Source organism: Uranotaenia lowii, chromosome 3 (assembly GCF_029784155.1).
Source record: "Uranotaenia lowii strain MFRU-FL chromosome 3, ASM2978415v1, whole genome shotgun sequence".
Lineage (NCBI taxonomy): Eukaryota > Metazoa > Arthropoda > Insecta > Diptera > Culicidae > Uranotaenia > Uranotaenia lowii.
Genome location: NC_073693.1, coordinates 100,388,068 through 100,401,396, shown reverse-complemented (window position 1 = coordinate 100,401,396; position 13,329 = coordinate 100,388,068). Strand labels below are relative to the sequence as shown.

Here is a 13,329-nt window from a genome sequence, read left to right as displayed (position 1 = left end):
TTATCACCAATAACTCAGTCTATAGTTTGAATTTTTGAAAACTGTTTTCTTCGTTTGAAAGCCTATTAAAAGAGTATCAAATAGCCAAAATTTGGTATATATTTGGTCTTTTTTCTGCTGGTAAAAATCAAATTTCAAAATCTTAATAAATCTATGTTTGCCTAGGCTCGCAAACAAACAGCTCTCCTGATGATTCCAAAAAGCATTTAGAAGCAAACAGTTTTTTATGTGAAAGAACAACATTTTTTACTTTGTATATGAAATATATATTGCTATTTTATAGTCATTCAATGATAAATGTTTGAAATTTAGTAAATAAGGACATTTTCCAATAGTAGGACCGTATTGGATAAATTGATAGGAACCCTATCAAATCGTTAACTTTGAAGGAAAAATGAAAATTGATATAGTGAGGGGGCCTAGGGGAATGTGTGAAGGTAAAATTTCATTTGTATTTTGAAGCTCAAACTATTTAGCTATTAATATAATTTTTGCCCCTAAATGTAGGCAGTAATTTTTTCAATTATAAATATTTTTAAAATAAAACGTTAAAAATCAAGGTTAAATTGATGAACTAGCACATGTAAATATGATGAAGGTGTGTTGTATCCTTTATGATCAAGAAAACTCGTTACAATCGTCTTAATAGAGACTGATCAATGTCACCCCGAAGCATCAAATTCTGAACAGAGACGAAAACGATTTTGAAATCAAATTTAGAGTAGTCTAATAAATTTCTGCATCCATGTTTTACGTCCATAGGAGTCCAGTACTGGTTTTTTAAATATAAAACATGCCACATTCCCTTTAACAGAAAAAATAATCGAAATAGATTGAAAAAAGTGATCATTATTACCCCGGATTACGGTAACCAAAAAGAGGAAATAAATGAAGATAAAACATTTTTTTTGAAAAACTTGATAACTAATATATCTAATATATAATATATGTAGAAAAACTCGATTTCTCGATTCTATTCAATGCAGATTGTATGCTGTTTTGCTGAATATAAGGTTTTGTTCAATTTATTCTATTATTGTTATTTATGTTTTGCATTATTTTTTAATCATCCCTCCACTCGTGATGTTTCAATTCCAAGTGCCAACAAATTTGTTTCGGCCTTACGGTGATTTGAAAGCCGATTTATATTTTATTGGAGCAACGAATTTTATGTATTTTTTTTACAAAACACCTTCATTAACCTAAAAAAACAATAGTTTGTTGTCATTTCCCGTACGACATCGATCTATAACTTCTTTGCAATGGTTTCTTATCAGATCAAACTGATTCTAACGAACTGGAAATTATTAAAATAAATTTAAAGGAAGCGTAAATAAAGGTACGCTGAAAACGAACGTTTGTTTTGTGCGACAGGATGTTTAGTACACATTTTTGATAATTTTGTATTTTAAACTTTGAGATTGCTGTCAATAATTATCATAAATTCCGTAGGTAAACAATTAATGAAACAATAGTGATTTCACGAGAATGTACTCTATACAGAACTTGAAAGGATCAAAGGAGACTCTGAAACGCCTTCCATCAAACGTTTTTTGAAGTTATGAAGTCTATAATTCAATTTTTATTAAATTTGGTTGAATTGTATTTTTTTTTACTGAGAATGCGCTGGTTTCCATTTATCTATCAAGTTTCATTACTACTCTTCTTTGAAAATGCTTGACTATTTTGTTAAGAATAAAATCGTCATAAGAAGGTAAAAGTCACGTCACGCCATCTACGTTTAATTTTTTTTGTTAACTAAATGAACCACTATTAAATGGTAAGCTGGTAACCGCTGGTTCATTGATGGCATGAGTTCGATTCTTAACTCCGTCTTGGGTGTTAAATACGTAATAAATTTCATCTGCCATATTTTTAAGCGGTGTGAAATTTGTGATACACCGAACAGCTGAATAGAGGGTAAGAATTTTGTCTGCTATTATTTTTAACTTCAACACCTGTTCCGACAGTCGAGAAAAAAGAAGAAAACCCTCCCGATTTGTCACTCACCTGGTTGCTGAATGAGACGCGCTTCTTCATGAATGGAATCTCGAACGTTTTCGCCTTCGGGATTCTCCAAAAGGGTGGCCGCTCGAAGGCAGGTAGCTGCTGCTGCTCACACTCCATGATGTCGTTGCTTTACTGCTGATGGGATCTCTAGATAAATTTGACCAACTCAGTCGACCGTTGGCTTTCCTCCAAACAACACTGAAATACACACTTGGTTGGCACCTTCAGCTACGAAAAACACTCAACAGGTAGAGCCGTTAAACCTACAAAAAATGTCGGGAAAACCGTATTTGAACTTGAACTGTGGTGGAAAAATGTCGAAAGGTTGTCACCCACCGATGCGAAGAGGTATTGAACTCCCGACGAGTTTTGATGGGATTTTTCCCACTTTTTTCGATGTAACGTGTTACGAAACCTTAACTTTCCCGCGTGGGGTTCGCAATGACACTGCGCTACGCCACTCCCGATCGAAATCGTACCCCAAAAGTCAAGTTCAACTCAGATACCGCACGCTGTCGAGGGGATATCATTCACATCATAGAAACGGACCCAAGTTACAGTAGTGAATTCATGGGGGGACGCCTGGTTTGGTTGTTTTATGTTTTTCTATTTTTTTATCTATCGTTTTTCCACCATCACCAACAATATGAGATGCTTTTCTCATCCCCAAGCAAAATAATAATCTGTCGGAGGAAAAACCTCAACGAGTAAATAACTAGGGCGGTCAATGGTGGTGGTTTTAATATCTTCTGAAAGAGAAAATAGCTTTAAATAAATCAGAGACCGGTTAGCGTTCTATACAGTCAGTCAGGCAGAGTCGTCGCCAGGTTGTTGATTACTCCGAGTTCAACGCCGCCGTTTACAAAATAGCAAAATGAGAGGGATCTTTCGACGGCGCTGTCCTCCTACGCAGCAAGACTTGGCGTCGCGACGTACAATCGCGTACGCATAGTTCTGATGACGACTGACGACCGATGATGATGACGGGTATGGTTTTTTGGTGAAAATTTTCTTAATGGAAATAACGTAGGTATCCTACCTACTATTTTCGTTGGGAGCCATAGATATAGATATGGCGACGACGACGCTCTGTGAAACTTCCAAAGCAAATATTTGCACTTCAGATCTAGGGCGTCATCAGCAGCGCACGCCGACATGTGGTGATGCTGCTGGTTAACATTTCCGCTATTTATAAGAGACTAGCTGACCCGTTGTGCTTTGCTACACCTTCCGGAAATAAATGTAATTTGTAAAAATTTATTAAAATTGAGATTTTAGAGAGCATTGTTTTAAATCAAACCTCATCATACTTCAGAACCAACAACTTTGAAATGAAAGCTGCAGCTGCAGTTCTGAATAGCAATTCAAAGATGGTATTTATTATTTACTGAAACTTGATCTCTAAACTCGTTTTTCAAGATCTGAAATTTGAACTCTGTACCCAAAAAAACCTTTTTAAATATGGTCCCTTTTTTGAAAAGCTCTTTATCTTAAATTTGCATGGGAGCTCTCCCATCTTTTTCAATTTTGTCCCCCACTGCTTGAAGAAGGTAGGCAAATTTAACCGGCTCGATACCCAAACAGCACTTATCATGGTAATGAAAAATATATTAAATTAGTTATGTATTAAATACAGGTCAAATTTCTTTTTTTTAAATAAATTTACCACGGTAAACATATAAATATTTTAAAAAAATATCAGGTTCATCACTAAATAAGTTCTCAGCGTTTTTTTTTTATTTTCTCTTTGAAAGTCAAATATTTAAAAATGTAGGCAAAAACAATTTTCTAAGTTTACATTTGTCCCGTATATTGGAGCAAGTGTCAATGCAAAGCTTATTTACAGATGCGTCAGAGTAATGGCTTTAAAATGAATTTAATACGAATTCCTGTTTTTTGTTCAATCAAGTTTCACTGATATATCTGCAGTATTCCTGCAATATAAATTTATGTTTGTTTCTCCACTTTTAACGAATGCTGCTCAAAGGGAATGACCTTCATTTACAAAGACATTTAAGAATTTGCAATATCCGCTGCAGTTTCAATATTCGGAATACCCCTTCGGGTCTTTCCAACATATTGAATCATTTTGAAGATGAATTTCTTAAAAGTTCGACGATTGCCCTTGCCCCACCGTGTAAGTTGACAGAAGGGAATATTGTTTTTAACACTTTAAGGGTAAACTAAAAATTTCTCTTAAAAATTTTGCGTCCAGTTGAATATCAGTTCTAAAGTCTCTCTTTTCAAAAACGAAGCGGATCAAAAGTCTCTTTTATGCAGCCATGTAACACAAAAACACTTTTCATGTTAAGTACGTACTTGAATTGGTATGTAAGCAGAAAGTACGATGGTTTTTTCAAAATTATTTAAAATAAAAAGCTCCCATTTTCATTTCTAAATTTGTTTCAGTTGTGTATTTGGGCCGAAGTAACAATTTCTAGAAGAAAACATAATTTTTAATTTGTTTTAACAGAAAAAGTTGAACGTTTGAACATGTTCTAATGTTCCTTGAATGAAAAGTCGAATGCTACCTACATTAACACGAACTAAATATGGAAGTATTTTTGCAAATCTTTCAATTGGTTTTGATTCGATTGATAAAATACCAATCCGTGTCACATCTAGGCGTCATTTATTACCACGTGCTGTGTACAAATCAAATAAGCAAGAAAAAAACACATCTAGGTTGCATATCGCCCCACGTGTTTGAGAAACAGGCGCCTTATTGTTAAATTTTCCAGCAATCAATGAACAGTGTGCTTTGGTTACTATCCTCTTGCGACGACGTTTGTTCGCCCCTGGAGACGAAAAACAAACCCCTCAAAGAAAATATGCTTGGTTGAGAAATACGCGCCAAAATATTCCTACTGATCAGTATGCTATGCCTGGGTTACTATCCTTCTGCGACGTTGGCTCGCGACGCCTCGACCATAGAGACGAAAAACAAACCGCCCAAAGGAAAAAAAACATCTCAAGAAAATGGATGTCATGACTTTAATTTGTTTCGAAAAACTACAAATTTTGTATGGAAGCCTCTCCTTCCTTAAGTCGGATGGAGTTTTGACTATTACAGAAACCATCCCCGGCCTCAAAAACCCTCAGATGCCAGTTTTGACGATGATCGGTTCAGTAGTTTCCGAGTCTATAGGGAACAGACAGACAGACAAACATTCATTTTTATATATATAGACTAGCTGACCCGTTGTGCATTGCTACACCTTCCGGAAATTAATGTAATTTCTAAAAATTTATTCAAATTTAGATTTTAGAGAGCATTATTTTTATTTCAAACCTCACCATAGTTCAGAACAAACAACTTTGAAGTGAGAGCTACAGCTGAAGTTCTGAATTGCAATTCAAAGATGGTATATATTATTTACTGAAACTTGATCTCTAAACTCGTTTTTCAAGATCTGAAATTTGCACTCTGTACCCAAAAAAAACTTTTTAAATATGGTCCCTTCTTTGAAAAGCTCTTTTTCTTAAATTTACATGGGAGCTCTCCCATCTTTTCCCCACTGCTTGAAGAAGGTAGGCAAATTTAACCGGCTCGGTACCCAAACAGCACTTATCATGGTTATGAAAAATATATTAAATTAGTTATGTATTTTATACAGTGCAAATTTCTTTTTTTTTTTTTAAATAAATTTATTACGGTAAACATATAAATATTTAAAAAAAATATCAGTTGCATCACTAAATAATTACTCAGCGTTTTTTTTTATTTTCTCTTTGAAAGTCAAATATTCAAAAATGTAGGCAAAAACAAATTTCTAAGTTTACAGTTGTCCCGTATATTGGGGCAAGTGTCAATGCAAAGCTAATTTACAGATGCGTCAGAGTAATGGCTTTAAAATGGATTTAATACGAATTCCTGTTTTTTGTTCTATCAAGTTTTACTGATATATCTGCAATATTCCTGCAACATAAATTTATGTTTGTTACTCCACTTTTAACAAATGCTGTTCAAGGGAATGACCTTCATTTACAAAGACATTTAAGAATTTGCAATTTCCGCTGCAGTTTCAACAATCGGAATACCCATTCTGGCTTTCCAACATGCTGAATCATTTCGAAGATGAATTTCTTAAAAGTTCGACGTTTGCCCTTGCCCTACCGTGTAAGTTGACAGAAGGGAATATCGTTTTTAACACTTTGAGGGTAAACTAAAAATTTCTCTTAAAAATTTTGCGTCCAGTTGAATATCATCAGTTCTTAAGTCTCGCTTTTCAAAAACGAAGCGGATCAAAATTCTCTTTTATGCAGCCATGTAACACAAAAACAATTTTCATGTTAAGTACGTACTTGAATTGGTATGTAAGCAAAAAGTGCGATGGTTTTTTCAGAATTATTTAAAATAAAAAGCTCCCATTTTCATTTCTAAATTCGTTTCAGTTGTGTATTTTTGCCGAAGTAACAATTTCTAGAAGAAAACCTAATTTTTAATTTTTTTTTAACAGAAAAAGTTGAACGTTTGAACATGTTCTAATGTTCTTTGAATGAAAAGTCGAATGCTACCTACATTAACACGAACTAAATATGGAAGTATTTTTGCAAATCTTTCAATTGGTTTTGATTCGATTGATAAAATACCAATTCGTGTCACATCTAGGCGTCATTTATCACCACGTGCTGTGTACAAATCAAATAAGCAAGAAAAAAACACATCTAGGTTGCATATCGCCCCACGTGTTTGAGAAACAGGCGCCTTATTGTTAAATTTTCCAGCAATCAATGAACAGTGTGCTTTGGTTACTATCCTCTTGCGACGACGTTTGCTCGCCCATGGAGACGAAAAACAAACCCCTCAAAGAAAATATGCTTGGTTAAGAAATACGCGCCAAAATATTCCTACTGATCAGTATGCTATGCCTGGGTTAGCCTGGGCTCGCGACGCCTCGACCATAGAGACGAAAAACAAACCGCCCAAAGGAAAAAAAAATCTCAAGAAAATGGATGTCATGACTTTAATTTGTTTCGAAAAACTACAAATTTTGTATGGAAGCCTCTCCTTCCTTACGTCGGATGGAGTTTTGACTATTACAGAAACCATCCCCGGCCTCAAAAACCCTCAGATGCCAGTTTTGACGATGATCGGTTCAGTAGTTTCCGAGTCTATAGGGAACAGACAGACAGACAAACATTCATTTTTACACCCATAGAAGAGGTTGCAAAAATCCAATGCCTATTTAGCACATCTCTGTGCCGATAATGCGCTGAAATGTGCACTGTGCCGAAGATGATATGTTTGAAAAACCGTAACCGGCATAAGGACTCGGCTCCCAACTAAAATGATGCATGACCACTACATTCAAGCGAAACAAGAAAAATATTTTATGGGATTTCGTTCCTATTGGATAATTCATCCCAGTAACAAGAAAATAAAAATATAAACCACAGCGCCCGCAGGGAGAATCGATCTCAAATCACCAACCATATGATTTTGCCAGACCGACTTCTTAACCAGTGTACTATTTGAGCTTCATGCAGGAAGAGGGATATTTGTCATAGGCATTCTGCCACCGATCAATCACAAAAGAAACGCACGACAGTGGCTTCCCGGCGTTTGGCCTCCTTTCAAGGTATTCATTTGTCTTGCGATGGAAACGGGAAAGGGAACGGGAGTGAAGGCAACGAGAAACCCATTGAATGAGAACTGTGCTTTGCTTACTGCCTGCTATTACATACACACGCTACATATACACAGCTGCTAAAGCCGGGCAGCTTGGCCGGTGCTTGTTTGCCGGTGAATTGAAGGAATATATTCTTGTTGCTTTTGCTACATACACACGCACAGCTCGGCCTTGGTTGTTTGCCGGTAGATTGAAGGGATTGAATTAGAAGGATGTTTTTGTTGTTGCTTTTGCTACACACGCGTTTGCCGGCAGATTGAATTGAAGGAATATGTTTGTTGTTGCTTTTGCTACACACGCACAGTATGTCTGTTCAATCAACTCTAGTAGAAACGGGTCGAAACAAGTAGAAATGGATTGATAGTTGATCACCTGTCTCTTTCCAATTGACTTCGACCGACTTCTACCAAGTCGAAACTAATCCTGCTGCCGAGCTGGATTGGTTTCGACTAGTTTCAACTTGCTACATTGAACAACGACCTGACTAGTTTCGACCAAAACATTGGCTCGTTGAACATCTATCAGTTAACAGAAACCAGTTGAAACCGATTTTTACTAACGATTGAACGAAGCTAGTGCTCGGTTCGCTGGCTGCCTGGTGTTGCCCGGTATTTATTTCCATCCTTCTTCGTCTTGTGATGCGATAGGGAGGGACGTGAAAGCGTTTTTATTTTGTTTCTTTCAGACATACGCAATTCGGTTAACTGGGGAGATTAATGCCGGTGGGAGCAAATCGAATCAGCACCGATCGCGTTATCTTCTTGTACCAATGATGCTATGTAATTGACTACACGCCATTGGCACAGAGGCTGAATTTTGGGTATATATATATAGATTACAACAATTCGAATTTACCCAAAACAATTACAGTTAATTAACTTTCATAAATCAATTCAGAAGCTTACCTTTGATTCAAATTTTTTTTTTCTAGCACTCCAGACTGAATTTAGTTAAAACATTTTTTTTGGACAGTTACGTCGATACGCAAAAAATATTGTCGAGTTCAACTATGTTGAAGCTTCAAGTGAGATGTGCCAAATAAGAAGAGACTTGTTGACTATGAGGGAGAACTTGGAATACTTTTTCAAAGAAACTTTTTGTTCTATCTATACATAAACCATCTCTTTGGTTACTTTTCGTATTGATTACTTATGATAAACACACATCATGCGTATGTTATTAGGTATTTATCAACAAATTTTAAATATTTCCCAGCTTTTTCTGATGATATCTCTTAATCCTTAGATAGCGCTCGGAAAGTTGGATACGTGTGATATCTTGAACAAAAAGCTAAATTGGGCCAACCAGATAAAGAAACATTTGATGGGGGCTGGCTGCTAGCCAAACTGTACCATCTTGAACAGTAATTTCCGACAGCGCAAGTCAATATTTTTTCATTAGTGCCAATAAAGTGCGATATTGGTGCCGTGAGGTATAGAGCCGTTTCAAAAACTTCACCAACCCAAACTCAACTAACGAGTAGTCAAAAAAGTTTCTAAGATTCCCAACAGATGTCTGCTACCACTAGACGTGATACATGGCGTATTGAGGAAGATCAATATCTGAATAAGTAAAGTTCATTTGGTTTGCCATTGCTGAAGTAGCAAGTTTATGTTTCATGCTTCTTGGAACCTTTGTTGGCTCCAGAAATTTGTTTAACTAGTTTAATTTGTTTATTGTTCATCAACAGATCACATATTGAACCAAATGATTGGTTAAACATTAAAGAAAAACTTCAATTACACAAATTTACCCTAATCCAGGCCCGTGGGGTTTCAAAATTCCAATTTAGCTATAAAATAATAAGGCTCGAACAAATTTCAATTTCTTCTTTTGTCACCCCCCCCCCCCCCCTTCGAAGTTTCTGAAAACCCCGAAGGGAGAAATAAATAAAGTTTGAAGTATTTTATGTAAATTTCGGGAAAAAAATCAAATATCCGAAAGATTACAAGACCAAAAAACAAATTTTGGAAGATGGGAGGTATTCCACCTTTTCTATTCTTGATTTTATTGAATTTTTCGATAAAAAATGATTTGATCTATAGGTTTTGTGCAATTATATAGATAATATGCGATTTTGTTGCATACAAGATTTCGTGCAATTTATTCCAATTTATTTATTTTTCGCATTATTTTTTATACCCCCCCTCGCAATATTCCAGCTCTGAGTGACAAAAGAAGGATTTGAAATTTGTTCCGGCCTAACAATATCAAAAATGCACAATTTATAAGGAAATTGATTCCTAAAAACGTCTCTTGACCATATTACAAATTCGAAAAAATGATAAATTGTACTGATACGATTGAAAATAAATCAGAATCAATGTTTTGATGCTATTTCTGATAAGTCATCAATAAATTATTTAAAATGACGTTCCTTATTCTGAACTAGAAATTTGCTTGAAAATTAAATTTTAAGCAGTTTTGTATAATGATTTGAAATCAATACTTCTGAAACACCAGAAAACGAATACAAATAAAAATTGCGAATAAAACCAGAATTTATAGCTTCCGACATGAGAATCAGTGTAAAGAAAACGAATATTTGAAATAGAGTACCAGATTAAAAAAGAAAGTAATTCCGAATTCAAAAATAAATTTTAAGGTCTGGACAGAAATTAACCATGATAAAAAATTGTGCAGTAAAATGATAATAGTTGTTTATTACTAATCATCTTAAATGTCATTTCTTTTCTTCATTTTTACTCGAAGCGTTATTAGAAAAATTCCGATCCCGAACTTGGAAAAATTTTTAATCACGAGTTGAAGCGGGAATTTTTCTATAAGAAAGGAAATATCTATCTAAACATAAAAGAATTTATACAAAGCACATAGTTGATGTTTGAAATAAATTTGATTAAAAAATGATTTTATTTAATTTTATTTCAAGAGTGTCGGAGTCGGAGACAATCATTTTTCAAATTCAATTCTTCCGGTTTTTAAAATAAATGGCCAAATAAGTTATTTTTTTTAAGTTCACAATAATAACTTTACAAGTTTAATTCATCTTTTAATTGGCAAGGTACAGGTTGAGAAACTTGATTTCTCGAATGATCAATAAGAAACTGATAAAAGTAAAAATAAGGAATTCTAAGTTTTGTTGTAAATATTGAAACACAAATCAAATACAAATTTAGTTGATATTGCACATTAAGCTTCAAAGCAGGGGCGGTCCTAGAGCTGGCTCTTGGGGGGGGGGGGGGGGGGTGATATTCCAATTTTCAAAAATCAGTCTATTTGAAGGAACGTTTATATCTGGTGGAAAAACAATCAGTTGAGTGAGTGAAAGGAGGGGGAGGGGTTGCGGGGGGGATGGTCAGTTGCAAATGAGTCTACAATATAAGCTGCACACTGCTCCTCCTTCCCCCATGAATTGCACTGAACAACAGGTATTTAAAAAAAATATGAAACAAGAGATGAATAATGAAAACTTTATCAAAATTTCTCTATATATCTACTCATTTCAATATCCTTCTACACAACTTACACATCCTTTTATAAATTAACCAGCGAATCTATTATATCCACTGCGAAAAAATGTTGATAATTTTTTTAATTTGTAGGTATATCTGGTAGGGTAAATGTACCCTATATTGGCCCCTAAGGCATGGTTGACTAGATTTCCCATGATTGCAGTCTTCCTGTAATGTGTACCTTCAAAAGTCCTTCGACAAATATGATTGCTAACTAGCCTAAAATGCAGTAAAAATATGTCCTTGCTTGAAAGCGGTTGATAATTTGAGATAAACATGATCAAACTTTTGATTGAAATGCTTTTTATTGTAGCCCCCGCGCCGTATTTTGGCCCTTTATGAGTTCCTTAAATTGGCCGTCTCTAGGAAAAACTTGCCTCACTAATACAACAACAGCCCCCACGAATTCATTACAAATATCCCGGAAGGAAGCACATCAATGTTCTGTATTGTTTTCAAAAAGTCGGAAGTACGAAATGTCAATCAATTTTTTTAACTGATATTTCCATGTAGAATTATAATGTTACGTGAAAACGCTTTACTTGTTCATTTTAGTTTTTGTGTGTTTATAGTTTCTATTATAAGTTCCAAACTATTGCATTGGTTAACAAAAATATGTTCATTTATCCAGCAAACAAATCGTTTGCTAAATCTTTAACATGCAATTATGATAGATCTGTTTCCATTGAAGTCAACAGGTTAACATAAGATGGTAAATGTTCATTTTTTTTTTATTCCACTCCCATAAAAGGAGGACCGACATTTTAAATTCATTATTATCGAGGCAAGAAGCAAGCTACAGCTTAAACTTAAGTCAGCGAACGATTCTTTGAATCATACATATTCAAAATGTCGCCCTTAGGAATGTCTAGCAATCGTTTGCGTACACCGGGATAGCAAAACAAGACAAACTTTCGCTCACTACAGCCAGCCTGATAGTAACAGATTGCATCTCACTCATTCGTTTGGAAACTATAGGCAATGGAAGCGAACAGCAAATTCAAAAGCTAGTGAAATTCAAGCTGCATCCCACTCGCACTCATGCAAAATCATCGCCCAAACTCGGCAGCGCTTCTTTCGCATATTCGTTTCCTACAGAGAACAAACGTCATCACCTCCTGCTGATGCACAGTGATCTATAATAAAAAATAAACTTGGTCAAAATATTATTTTTGATTTCACATGAAATTGCAAACAATAAAAATTGAAGTTCGTTACAACGTAGTATTTCAACATTGCAGTGCAATTATTTTTTTAAATAAACATAATATTTAGAGTGTCATAATTTGAGCTTTAGAACAGCTGCGTTCGATCGTAAGTAGCGATTGGTTTCGACTAGTTTCTGTCAAGTGGTCGTTGTTCAACGGGCTCATGTTTTGGTCGAAACAGGTCTGGTCGTTGTTCAACGGAGCAAGTTGAAATCGATCGAAACTAGTCGAAACCTATCCAGCTCGAAAGCAGGATTCATTTCTACCACACTAACACACATGCAGCGTGTGTGTCAGACAGAGAGCAAGTTTTTGTTTCGTTTTCGCCATTTCATTTTCGTCAAGTGCTCTGGATGTTTGGATTCAGTCGGCAGTCGGTTCTGTGTGTTTCGAGTCGATGGGATTGTCGCTGTGCTAACTCTTCCTGCAATTATTCCTGTGCTGTGCGGTAGAAGACGTTTGCACTTGCCCCGGGGGGAATGAATGAAATAAAAACTTGTCATAAAGTTATCTTATTTATAAGAAATTTAATGGTTTTACCTCACGAATGCGTTTGAAACAAGTCCACGCAATTTTTGTTATTCATTTTTTGTTTGGGGACTGCTAAGACCAAGATGGTCTACTAATGTGAACACGTCCACAAAAAGCAAACCGCCAAAATGTCGCGGAACTCTGCAGATGCATGGGAAAATTAATTCAGATTGTCCCATCATCGCTTTTTCAGTCTCATTTAATATTACGAAATTTTTTATTTCAATAAATTTAAGGATTCCATGCATATAAGCTTGTTTTCTAGCCCGTTACGATACGCGTCTAAATTTTCGCGTGATCTATTTCGGTCTATCTAGAAATTCGTGTGCAAAAAGCACAAAACACGCATTAGTATTGGTGTAAGTATGTTCAACGGACGACCTGGTTGAAATCGGTCGAAGTCAATTGGAAAGAGACAGATTACCAACTGTCAAAATCCATTCCTACTTGTTTCGACCTATTTCTACCTGTTTC

The 13,329-nt window shown here is 35.4% G+C and overlaps 1 protein-coding gene across 1 annotated transcript in view; it reads right to left on the bottom strand.

Annotated features, from left to right (window-relative positions):
• LOC129758758 (PDZ and LIM domain protein 3) overlaps nucleotides 1–2,273 on the bottom strand; it is a 180,198-nt gene extending 177,925 nt beyond the window's left edge. Inside the window, exon 1 of the mRNA XM_055756366.1 lies at nucleotides 2,011–2,273. Within this exon, the coding sequence (XP_055612341.1) occupies nucleotides 2,011–2,127 (117 nt within the window). The 5' untranslated portion in view covers nucleotides 2,128–2,273. The remainder of the gene's footprint in view (nucleotides 1–2,010) is intronic.
• Nucleotides 2,274–13,329: the final 11,056 nt, after the last annotated feature.